The sequence below is a fragment of the Panulirus ornatus genome, chromosome 20 (assembly GCF_036320965.1).
Source record: "Panulirus ornatus isolate Po-2019 chromosome 20, ASM3632096v1, whole genome shotgun sequence".
Classification (NCBI taxonomy): Eukaryota; Metazoa; Arthropoda; class Malacostraca; order Decapoda; family Palinuridae; genus Panulirus; species Panulirus ornatus.
In genome coordinates this window covers 56,582,361-56,595,125 of record NC_092243.1, presented here as the reverse complement: position 1 = coordinate 56,595,125, position 12,765 = coordinate 56,582,361, and the positions used below count along the sequence as shown (strand labels likewise).

General features: G+C 45.6%; 1 protein-coding gene across 2 annotated transcripts in view; it reads left to right on the top strand.

Annotated features, from left to right (window-relative positions):
• LOC139756034 (discoidin domain-containing receptor 2-like) overlaps window positions 1-12,765 on the top strand; it is a 1,074,315-nt gene that overhangs the window by 802,569 nt on the left and 258,981 nt on the right. For both annotated transcript variants that reach the window (XM_071674983.1, XM_071674984.1), the window contains one exon: window positions 3,396-3,630. In XM_071674983.1, the coding sequence (XP_071531084.1) occupies window positions 3,396-3,630 (235 nt within the window). The remainder of the gene's footprint in view (window positions 1-3,395; window positions 3,631-12,765) is intronic.

Here is a 12,765-nt window from a genome sequence, read left to right as displayed (position 1 = left end):
TCTAGCCTTAGACGGACGGAATCTAGGTTTCTGTTCGTGGATTTCAGTCATCAGGTCTTGGAAGGTGTTTCCAGCTTGTAAGAACTAATCTTTGGCTTAAGGATTTTGCTCTTCGGCAGCTGGCGTCTAACATCATCGCCTACTGTAGTCAAGCCCTCGGCAGCTTTGAATTCGTCAAAGGACACCGAGGTCCAGGGAAAGGTAAACTATGATGTAGTATTGAGCCTTTGGTATCCAGCCTTTGGGTTCTGGAATGTAGTAGTCTCCAGCCTCTGGAATATATACTGGCCAGTAAATAGGATCTGGTTGTCTTGGACTGGAACCTAAACCTTAGTCCAGTCATCAGTCATGCACCAGGCTGTCACCTAAGAGGTTCAAAGCTCCCTCGACGGAGAAGAAAGAGTCCAGGTCTGGAATCTAAGCCTTGCCTTCCATAGAATTTAACACTCTTGAAAATGTTGCTTGACTTGAATGAAGATGATAAAGACGACAGTCATAGGAGTCGCACCTTTCTCCTCGTCTGTAAGACCGGTTGCTGTAAAGCTGTAGTTAACGTGATCTTATGGTTTAGAAATGTGGAATCTAGTCCTTCCCTTCTGGCCGTCCGCACATACCCTTCACTTGTTACTGGAGTTTCCCCCCCAAGCATTCGCATCGCAAAGGCCACGCAACCAGCTGCGCACACGTACATATTTTTTTGTGCTGTTTAATGGCGAATTAACCAGCTAATCCCTATTAATCGGAAATGATTGATCAGATTTAGAAATATATTAGTTGCAGTGAACAAATATTTGTCCAGTTGTTCAGCTTTCATTGTAAAAATAGCGTAGAATTATTCCAGGGTTATATCCAGCATTGAGGCCATAACAGCTCTCATTGGTGGCCAGAATAGCTCCACTGTTTTGTTATCGATGTATCTGGTCAATTATTGTGATGATTTAGGTCAGAGAAAATGGAGGAATGGAATTATCGATCCTGCATTTGTATATACAGAAGAAACTTCGAAAAACCTCCGAAGTAATTTATCGTTCGTATACCCAGATATCATTAGGAAGGTTTTGGCTAATGAGATTGCTTTACGTGTTAGGTCCAGATGTTGCTAAGGTGTTACAGAGGCAGAGCCAGTTAACTAGACTGGCGTCTTTGCCAGCCCAAATAAAGATCTTAGATCGACAGTAGACCATCATCGTATCATCACCCCTTCAAAATGGTGGCTTCAGTGCACTGAGGGATCGCTTGAGTGTTCTTGCAGAGAGAGAGAGAGAGAGAGAGAGAGAGAGAGAGAGAGAGAGAGAGAGAGAGAGAGAGAGAGAGAGACTTGTATACATTCAGTAGGAATGTAGTTTTCCCCCACACTGAACATTACCCATAGGTGACCATGCCGGGATACCATCCATGCGGTATCATTGTATAGATCACCAGAACATATAACCACACACACACACACACACACACACACACACACACACACACACACACACACACACACACTCGCCTACACCACATGCCACTAGAGGGCTACTACTACCTCCCCTTCACCATCCTTACACCACATGCCACTAGAGGGCTACTTGCCCCCCCACCTCTACACCAACCTTACACCACATGCCACTAGAGGGCTACTTCCCCCCCTTCACCTTCCTTACACCACATGCCACTAGAGGGCTACTTCCTCCCCCCCCACCTCTACACCAACCTTACACCACATGCTACTAGAGGGAGGGAAGACACCCCCATACTTCTCCCCCTGAATTACCATCCACCCCGCAGAAAAAAAGATTCTTCCAGGAGAAACCCGGGAGATAAAACATACGTGAGTAGTGGTTCCACAAGGCGGGTGATATCCCCCCTTCCTTCCTTCCTTCCTTCCTAGATATTAAAACAAATACATATGACTCTCCCTCTGATAAGAAACTGAGCCTGCAACAGATCCTACGGAATCTATCCATAAATCCAGTGTACAGCGAAGGAGAAATTCTATCCATTAAATCCCACACGCCCGCCCGCCCCCGCCCCCCCGAAAAAAAATGTAGGGGGGAGGAGGAAAGAGGGGTGGTGGTGGGTGGGGAGGGGGGTAGAGCCGGTGGTGCCATCTGTGGGCACATTATGGAACTAATTTCGGCAAAGATGACGCCAATATGTTAATTCTCCTCCGCGCCACTAGATGGTGGACGGGGTGGGGGGGGAGTGGGGCGGGGCACGACGGATATACTTATGAAAAGAGGTGATTGAGGGAAAGAGGGGGTGGGGGTTAGAGAGGGGGTGGAGGATTATTTTTTCATGTCCATCTTATTCTGTAGACATTATTAAAGTTCATTTATTCATTAGAGTGTGAAGGGAGGATGGCGGTGTGGGGCGTAGGGAGGGAGGGAGGCGAAGGCGTTCTAGGAAGAGGGGGGGGGGGGAGAAGAGGGGGGAGGGGAGGGGGGATGTGTGGGGGTGGGGTAAGAGGAAGGCTAGCTGGGCACTGAGAACCAGGCAGTGGAAATTCCCATAGTGCTGTACGTCTGACTCATCGAGAGAAGGGACTTGTTGTTACAGGATAACTGTGGGCTAATGTGAACCTCTCTCTCTCTCTCTCTCTCTCTCTCTCTCTCTCTCTCTCTCTCTCTCTCTCTCTCTCTCTCTCTGTGGTGGGGAAGATCAAACTGTTCTTCAAGATATTTCTTTCTGTGGGAACCCTACGTTCTCGTGTGGTATAGATGGCGTTGTCGTCACTGACTGCTCGTATTCTCGTCTCTGATGGTTTGAAAAGGACTGCCTGACAGTGGTCTCATGTGGCAAACACCTTCCCTTGTGTCCCCCACGTGACCCCTTGGCGGCACCAAGATCTCCCCTTTGTCCAGCGTCTCTCGAGTGCCTTACTATCTCATCATCTACCTCGCATTGTCTCGTACCGCCGTATCTCTCCTTGTATCTCCAACCTTGCATTGCGTTCTAGTCCAGTCGATTTTCTCCTTGTATTTCTCCAACTACTTTCAATGTCTCTTTTTACTACGTTCTGACCTGTGTCTCCAACCACTGGGTTCACATCCAGCCACGCTGTATTCATCCTTTTCTCATCTCTCACTCGGTCCATCAGTTACGCATCGGTTCGAATCCAGGTCGCGGCGGCAGCCGGTCCACAGCCCACCCAGCTGTTCATCCTCCCCTAAGGGCTAGTCGATAAAATGGGTACTTGGTATAGGCTAGGGTTTGTGTGTGTGTGTGTGTGTGTGTGTGTGTGTGTGTGTGTGTGTGTGTGTGTGTTCATACATAGGGGTAAAGATAAGGTATATATGTATAAGGTTAAGAGACGGGGTAACACGAGTGTTGTATCTCCCGGTAACACACAAATAGTAATCACAGATAGTACCATACCCAGGTTAACCTCATCCCACCACCTCCGTCCACAGGCTGAAGATCGAGCGGCACGGCGGTGCCTGGTGCCCCCGGGAGATGGTGGGCATCGACAACTCAAAGGAGTACCTGGAGATCGACTTGGAGACCACGCACGTCATCTCGGCCACGGAGAGCCAGGGCCGCTTCGGCAATGGCCAGGGAGTCGAGTTCGTGGAGACGTACATGCTGGAGTACTGGAGACCAGGCATCAACAACTGGTACACCTACAAGCTCTGGAACGGAGATAAGGTGAGTACCCACTCAGGCTCCAAGTTTGGTTTACCTGCAGGTGATGGAACGGAGAAGAGTACTCCGGGCCCGGACTTTAGTTTACCCACAGGTGGTGGAATAGAGGTAAGGTGAGTCACCCGGGTTCGAAGTGTAGTTTGCCTACAAGCGACGGAATGGACATAACTTGACCTTTGATTAACTACCTTGTCTTCATCTGTATACGTTAGGAATGTAGGATACTATTCCAGTCCTCCAGCAGATACCTCGTCACAAACCATCATGTCTTCTGTTATCTGGCTTTTCCATGTACTGTCCTGCAGCAGATAACCTCGTCATAGTCCATCAGGTCTTCTGTTATCTGGCTTTCCCATGGACTGTCATCCAGCAGATAACCTCGTCATAGACCATCAGGTCTTCTGTCATCTGGCTTTCCCATGAACTGTCACCCAGCAGATAATCTCGTCATAGGCCATCAGGTCGTCTGTTATCTGGCTTTCCCATGTACTGTCCTGCAGCAGATAACCTCGTCATAGTCCATCAGGTCTTCTGTTATATATCGTTCCCATGTATTCCCACGTATCACAGTAAGTGCCCCCCATTTCCAGCCTTGGCTCAGCTTTGCCAGTAGTGTGGGTTAACTTCGAGAACTGGAGTTGTGTGGTGTGGACGTTGTGTCGTGACCTTGGTATACAACATTTAGTACATCTTGACCACTGGGTATAAGATCCCAATACTCTTCACGTAAGACACGGAGAGCTGAGCTTGCTTTTTCACAAGGCCATGATATTGGGATGGTTTGGCAGGTGTGTAGGATGGTGGCGATATGGTTGGTGTTGGAGAGTGTAAAGGTAAGGTTGATTACCCGGGATGCCTCTTGGCTGCCGTAGTGGGTGGTGAACGCACGCTAGACGGGGAGGGTCAGGATGGAACACCGTGACACTGAAAGTCTGGATGAATGCATGGTTCCAGTGATGTGCTGGAAGGAGAACTGGATCCTGGAATTGTACTTTATACAACCTCTGTGTGAAGTATATACCAATGTATACAAGAATACAACAATGATCATATAATAATGATCATAATAATAATAATAATAATAATGATAATAATAATAATAATAATGATAATAATAATGGTAGGTTCCTGGGTATGCAACAAGGATATAGATGTAAACACTCCAGATGTTTGTTATTGTCTTGGCAGTTAGCGTGTGTACGTACGTACGTTCGTCTTAATATTATACGTTCGACGTTTCAGAATTCCGTGCTGGATTGACGTAAATGTGGCTCGCATTTGTCTTACTGTAGGGTTAGCTGAACTATAGTTCGTCTTTTGCACTCTGGACTTATTATTATTATTATTATTATTATTATTATTATTATTATTATTATTATTACTATTATTGTCATTATTATTATTATTATTGATGATTTTCCGACCCCGTCGAAAGATCTCGAATAGAAAACGGCGCATGTTTACTCTCGAGAAATTGTTTACATTCATAACTTTTGTATAAGAAGCTCGATTACGGTTTTGTATGTAGCATCACCCGTTCGTGCTATGCAAACAGTTCTGGATGTCTGTATGATCGCCGTATTTCGAATTTGGTGAGTGACGGAAGCACCACAGTTGAAGTTGGCGTCAGTGGGAGGACACGGTATGATGAATGTGTAGGGCTGACTGTGGTCGTGTGGAAGTCATCGTAGATGGTGGCTGACTCCACTGTCGAGTGTTATGATCTAACACTCTCTTCCACCAACCACGACAAGCATCTCCCCTGCCAGGCCTGCAACACACCTTGTCACCACACTTGATCACTCCCCACCACACCTCACCACTGACGTACCCCACCCCCCCAGCACACACGCAGGCGCCACACGCCACCACCACCACACAGCTGGTCCCTAACGAGCACGAACGAGCCAATGGCCTTCGTAGACAATCTTCATAATGAAGAGGTTTTGGATAGCGTGGTACAGCATTCCACTTTCCTTTACTTCGTCCCTCCTTTACCCTCTCCCTACTCTCTCCCATGTCCCCCTTCAACTCCCTCATCAACTCCCCAGCCACTCCCCTTGCATCCTCTCCATAGCGACCAAACCCAAGGACGTGAGAGAGGGAGGTCATAGGTCACTTTTGAGACGCCTGGACCTGACCATTCGAAGGTCAGGAGGGTGCGGTTGACGGAACAGTAGAAGGGAAGGGAGGGGCTGATCGGGGTTCATGGGAGAGGAAGGTAGGTAGAGGGGAAGGGGCGAGGGGGATACCAAGCCCCACGGGGATGGTATGATGGGAGGGTAACCCACAAGGACTACGAAAGGGTGACAGCATGTCAACGTCGGGGTATCTGTATGTTGACCTGGGGAGTGAGAGAGGCACAGACTTGACCTTCACGTGAAGAACAGTTTCTCTCTCTCTCTCTCTCTCTCTCTCTCTCTCTCTCTCTCTCTCTCTCTCTCTCTCTCTCTCTCTCTCTCTCTCTAACTACCAACAGCGTGATGTGGGAGGGGGGGGACGAGACCAGACGGTGTGAAGCTGGGGTGTGAAGGTGGGGAGAGGAGGAGAGGGCGGGGAGATGAGCTTTAACTCCCTCGTGGGGGAAACGGCAGTTCTGCCAACGCGTGATGTTTGCAACGCTGACGGGCTCAGTGTCAGGGGGAAAATGTATATGAATTTTCATGATGCCGGACGCGTAATGTACTTGTGGCTGAATAATTCATAAAAGGTAGGCGATTGACTTGGAAATGAACCGAGGAGGAGACAGACTATGGGAAGGGTGCACACACACACACACACACACACACACACACACACACCACATAATGGGAAGAGGTAACTTTGGTAGACTAGTGCATTGAAGTGTTGACAATATATATATATATATATATATATATATATATATATATATATATATATATATATATATATATATATATATATATAATCCTTCAGAGAATTGTAACGATCCAGAACAAGAAGTCCTTGATAACGACGAAAACACATAAGGGATGATACGTGAGGTAGTGAATAGAATCATTTCTCGCAGATAGTAAACTGCTAGTAATGGGGGCGTGATTAAAAGACATGGGCTGGGGGTGTTTGGATTTTCAAGGTGAAGGAGGGTATTTAGAGTATTTACGGGAAACATTCATATATATATATATATATATATATATATATATATATATATTATCCCTGGGGATAGGGAGAAAGAATACTTCCCACGTATTCCCTGCGTGTCGTAGAAGGCGACTAAAAGGGGAGGGAGCGGGGGGGGGCTTGGAAATCCTCCCCTCCAGTTCTTGCCAAAAGGAGGAGCAGAGACACGGGCCAAGTGAAGATTTTTTTTTCCTATGAAGCTCGTCAACCGTGGCTGTGTTCAGTTCTGGTCATCCTTCTTTAAAAAAAAGAATACATAAACGAGTGTGTGTGAGCTACCAAGATTACTCCCGTCCTGAGAAACGAACCCCATGACAGTCGACCTTGACGACTTAAACTAATTTGCCTTAGAGAAGAGAAGGTCAAGAGGTGATCTAACTCAGGTATTCACAATGATCAAAGGCTACGATCTAAGCTGCTGCTTTAGCTTGGATCTGTCCGACTTAAGTGGCCGTAATGGATACGAACCAGTGAGTGAGCGTTTTGCTTCAAATGAGGCGAGGATTGTTACCAAGTGGCCGCACAGTTAGCGGCTTACACACACACACACACACACACACACACACACATGACAGAACGTAGGATATTCACCAGAACACCTGAAATTCGAACGAAACGTGCATTAAACCAACCAGATAAAAACTCAGACAAGCGAGGCGCTTCAGTAAAAATCCTGAGGAAATTCTGAAATAAAACTTAGGGGCTGATATGTGCTAATAAAGTATTGGAAAGAAATAAAACCCCACATAAAATGGGACGGGAATCTTACATAATGCAAGTGTCTCTATATGTGCCAGTAAAACTTTTACGGGTAATAAAGACGTCAGTAAAACTTTTACAGGTAATAAAGACAAATAAAGATTTCAATATATAGTCATGATAAATTTCTATGACTATTTGGTATAAGCCAATAAAGCTCTTGAATAAGAAGAATGTGAATTGGTGCCCAATAGGTCGTTAACCCTTTGAGAATGTCTGCACGACCCTTTGGGAGAGTGGTACGACCACTGAGCACGAAGGTACGACCCTGGGGTACGATAGTTAGGCCTTTGAACTGACCCAGGCACATACCATCACACCCAAGGGTCGTACCGTTGTGCTCAAGGGGCGCACCGATATGCTCAGTGGTCGTACCGTCCTGCTTAAGGGTCATACCGTCGTGTTCAAGGGTCATACCGTCGTTGTTAAGAGTTTAATGACTCATAAAATAAGCTTAGTAATATACCAGTAAAGCGTCCCCCCCCCCCCCTCTCTCTCTCTCTCTCTCTCTCTCTCTCTCTCTCTCTCTCTCTCTGACGCCTCACAAATGCTATCAGCAGAGAGAGAGAGAGAGAGAGAGGCGGGAGAGTGAGGCAAACTTCAAAGATCTGGTCACCATGAAACATGAATTCCTGTTAGCACATTGGAAAGAGTGAGCACCGTCGAGCCAGGCAGTGAGTGGTATGATAATGAGAACTCGCTCGACCGCTGAAGAGAGAAGGAAATAAGGATGGAAATGTCCAGCGTGTACAACACGAGATGGAAGAATTGAACACTGCCGACGTATAGTTAACATAAAAGAAGCGAATATAAACAGCTTGGGAGGATTGGGAAATAACTTTGCGAGGCAAATGGAGGGATGGAAACATGGGGCCTGACCTGTGTTGACAGGACTTGAACTTTGCAACAGAGAGGGCGCACCTGAGCCTGACAGTTGATGAAAGGCTTCAGGTATAATGCCCCCTTGATCTAAAAGCATCTCATAAGGAAGGAAGAAGACTTTGCTAAGTCTGCAGTAATACCATTGGAATATACACTTCAAAGATACGTCAGACGCAAGTATACGAGAGGCCTGCAGGTACGGGAGAAGGACTGACTGACTGACCTGTGTGCTGCTGAGAGAGAGATGAGAAACATGCATGCAGGATCTTCAGAAAATGTATAAAATGAAGCCGTGATGTATGATGGTCGAGGGCAGTTTCCAGATGAGGCCGGAGTAGGTGATTATTCAGTGAGTTAAGCAGTGTTTTTATTCATCGAGTTAGTTGTGCGATGACTGCGACGCGCTGGTCCCAGAATTTTAGTGCAGTCTCGTATGTACATAGTCTCTCTCTCTCTCTCTCTCTCTCTCTCTCTCTCTCTCTCTCTCTCTGTAGCAGCTGCACTCCCTCCAGTTTCTCCCCCTCCTCCTCCTCCTCCTCCCCCTACCTGGAGTAGCTTCACGGGAGCTCCCTACATCATCAAGATAATATCCTCACAAAATAAAAATAAAAAATGTTTATAAAACTCCTTCCCTCCCCCCCCCAAAAAAAAAGAAAAAAGAAAATAAAATCTTTTCGCTCCCCAGCTGTATACTTGGCTAAGTGATTGTTGATGATGGCGTGTGTGTGGATTGGGTGGTCGAGGAGTGGACTGGGGTAAGCTGGAGGAGAATGGATTGGGGTGAGGAGTAAGGTGGTGGGGTGGATTAGGGTGAAGTGTGAGTTGATGAGGGATGGATTAGGATAGGGGTTTGAGTTGATTAGGGTGGGGAGTTTGAGTTGATGAAGGATGGATTCGGGTGAGGGGTGAGTTGATAAGGGAGGAATTGGGGTGAGGGGTGAGTTAATGAGAAACGGATTAGGATGAGGGAATAGTAATGAGTGTAGATTGGGGTGAGGCGTAACCTGAGGAGGGATAAAGTTTGGTGAAGGGTTTAGTTGATAATTGATAGACTATGGCGAAGTCTGGATGGATGAAGGTAATGGGTGACCTCACGTAGGATAGATTGGGTGAAGGATGGGGTGATGTAGGATGGATTGGGGTGACCTGCTCTCCATTTACCTATTTCTTCTCCAATTCGCTTTTGTCTTTTTTCGTTTTCATTTTTATCTTATAGTTTAAATTTTCCCGATGTTTCTTATTTCGTATGTTTCTGTTCTAATACTTTTTTTTTTTAACATTGGAGACCCCATTCAAGGAGATAAGTCTACCTCAAGGCTGGGCATTAATTGATATATAGAGAGGTCAGTGAAAGGGAAGAAGAGACGAGGGCAAGTATTTAAGAATTTTAGAGGAAGTGAAAAACCTATCTTTAAAATGTGCCAGGCCACCAGGCCATAACTACTGGCACATGTCGAATGTTTTTGATAAGGTGGCAGATGTTGAGTGTTTTGATCAGGGAGGCATTTGAAGCGAGTCTTAGCAGGTGACTTGGTGAAAAGAGAGGAGGTGGTGAAAGTCTTGTGGAGGATGAACTGTGGCATGGCGGCTAGAGTGGAAAATACTGTAGTTGAATTTCTCAAGAAAGAGGGAGAGTATGTTGTTGACTAGTTAGTTAGGATTTTCAGCGAGATGCCTGAAGATTAGCGGAAATGACTTTGTGTCAATGTACAAAGGGGAACAATTGTGAGTATTAGAATTAGTCATAATTTTGTTGAGCATAACTGTAAGTTGTACAGAAGTGTAGTGATAAAGATGGTAGGTATGCGCAGTGCATCAGAAAGGGTGAAAAACATTGTTTCAGGGAGTGCTAGATGACTTATTTGATATATAAGTTTATTTTGAGGGAAACGAGAGTATTTGTATATAGCGTTTACCGATCTGGATCAAGAGAATAAAGCGTGAGTGCTGGTAGGTAGATGGGAGAGTGTGTGGTTCAAGGTGAAGTTGGGTTTGCAGCAATGGTGTGTGGTGTCACCATGGCTGTTTAATCTCTTTATGATTAGGGTTTTGAAGGAGGTGAATGCAAGGATCTTGGAGAGAGAAAGGAGCAGATGTGCAGTCTGTAGAGGTGTGTGTGTGTGTGTGTGTGGGTGGCTAAGAGGTGAGCGAGTTGTTTTTGTTGATGACGCGGTGCTGGCGGCATTTTCAAGTGGGGAACTGGAGAAACTGGGATTTGAGTTTAGGAGTGTGTGTGATCGGAGAAATTTGAGAGTAAGTGTGAATGAAAAGAATTAGGTTTAGCAGTGAAAAGAGACACTTTTTGGAGTGTGAATTTGACTAGAGAGATGTTTGAGGAAGTGGAATGTTAGATATCTAGGAGTGGATATGGCAGCGAATGGAACTATGGAACTGAAGCGAACCACAGGTTGGGTGAGGAGGCAAAAATATTGAGTTCATTGAAGAATGTGCAGAAACAAATGTCTGTATCTTAAGGGGAAATATGGGAGTTTTTGATAGTTTACCAGTCCTGTCGTAGCTGTGCGAATGCGTTGTGTGAGCCTTGGACAACAATGTGAAGTGCAAATGTGTTGAAAATACAATTTTTTGTTGACAATTCGTGGGGTGAGGAGGGTTGATCGGATGAGAAATGGTGAATTAAGAGAGGTGTAGTAGTAAGGGGAGTGTATGTATGATAGCTTAAGATCTTGTACTGAAATGATTTAGACATATGGAGAATATGAACATTTACAAGTTTGTAAGATAATCCATGACCTGACCTCTGCCTTTGGTCACCTGACTCTCGCCTTTGGTCACCGGATCCTTGCCTTTGGTCACCCGACCTTTGCCTTTGTGGCCTCGCCGAATGAGATCTGTGATGTGTTTTGGAGCAGCCTGTGTATGTAAGGCTGTATGGTATACTGTAGTCTGTGGTGGTGGTGACGCTGCTGATGGAATCTTCCTATCCATGAAGGGTTGGTTGAGCAGGATGGGAGTTCCTTTTCCCCTCAAGTGCGACGGTGCGACACTTGAGCGCGACAGTATATTACCTTGAGGATGACAGTGTGGACCCTTGCGTTCGACGGTACGACCCTTGACCGTAATGGTGTGACCCTTTAGTATGAAAGTAAAGGCCCTGGAGTGCGACGGTACGACCCTTAACCTCGAAGATACGACGAGAGAGAGAGAGAGAGAGAGAGAGAGAGAGAGAGAGAGAGAGAGAGAGAGAGAGAGAGAGAGAGAGAGACTTGTACACATGATTCTTAGAGGTGAAGGAGAGACATTGCCTCACCACATAACCTTGCATCCCACTTACCACCTCCTTCATTCGCCCCTCTTCTTGTTTGCCTTTCATCCCGTTTTCGTCAAAAAACCGACTCCGGTTCCTTCCTCCTCCCCGAGTATATAGCTATTTCCAGTTTGGCTCCCTGGAGCTAGGAGATATATCGCTGTATATTATATATCGCCGTATTTTTATATATATACACACTGGAGGTCCTTAGCTTCGCCCTCATCAGCTAAGTGGAGAGGGAGATTTCTTGTTTGTTTTTCTTCTCGTATCTCCTTTCTTGTTATTTTGTTACTAATCTCCCCTTATGTAATGTCTTTACGGAACTTTTATATTTATTATTTTCTGTAAAGTAACTTCGCCTTTGCTTGTTCTTTTTTTTTTGTGACTGTTTGTGTAATTGCTTGTTCGTAGTGTTTCACAGTATGTGGGGGCTGGGGAGGTCTACCTTCCTGGGCCCCATGGCTTGTGTATGTGTTCACTATTTCATCATGATTATCTAACTGTACTTTACGTGGAGGTAGTTCAACACTCGTGCCTCCTCTCTCTCTCTCTCTCTCTCTCTCTCTCTCTCTCTCTCTCTCTCTCTCTCTCTCTCTCTCTCTCTCTCTCTCTCTCTCTCTCTCTCTCCCCATCTCTGAAACTATATATTCTGCCTCACGGCTATATAAACCTTTGCATACCTCCGTCACTTAACTCATTCCATTGGTCCACTCGTTTTTATACTCCCTGTTTTTGCTCCATCTTTTCTAACGAGTACCTTGCTTTACTTTCCTGTCATGGTCTCTGGTTGTCTTGTATCTCTCGAAGAATGGGTCACTGGCGACATCATCAAGCATTTTTTCTATTGATGTATTCCGTATTGATTGTTGTTTCCAGATATCTGAAACACTTCACTTCCTCCAGTTTTTCTCCATTCAACCTTACCACCCAATTGACTTGTCCCTCAACCCTACTGTACCTGATAACCTTGCTCTAACTCATATTTACTCTGATATATTCATATACTTACTTTTCAGCTAATGTTAATTTTCGTATATCTAGGTATTTCAAAGTTTTATATTTACTATTTAGGTATTTGAATA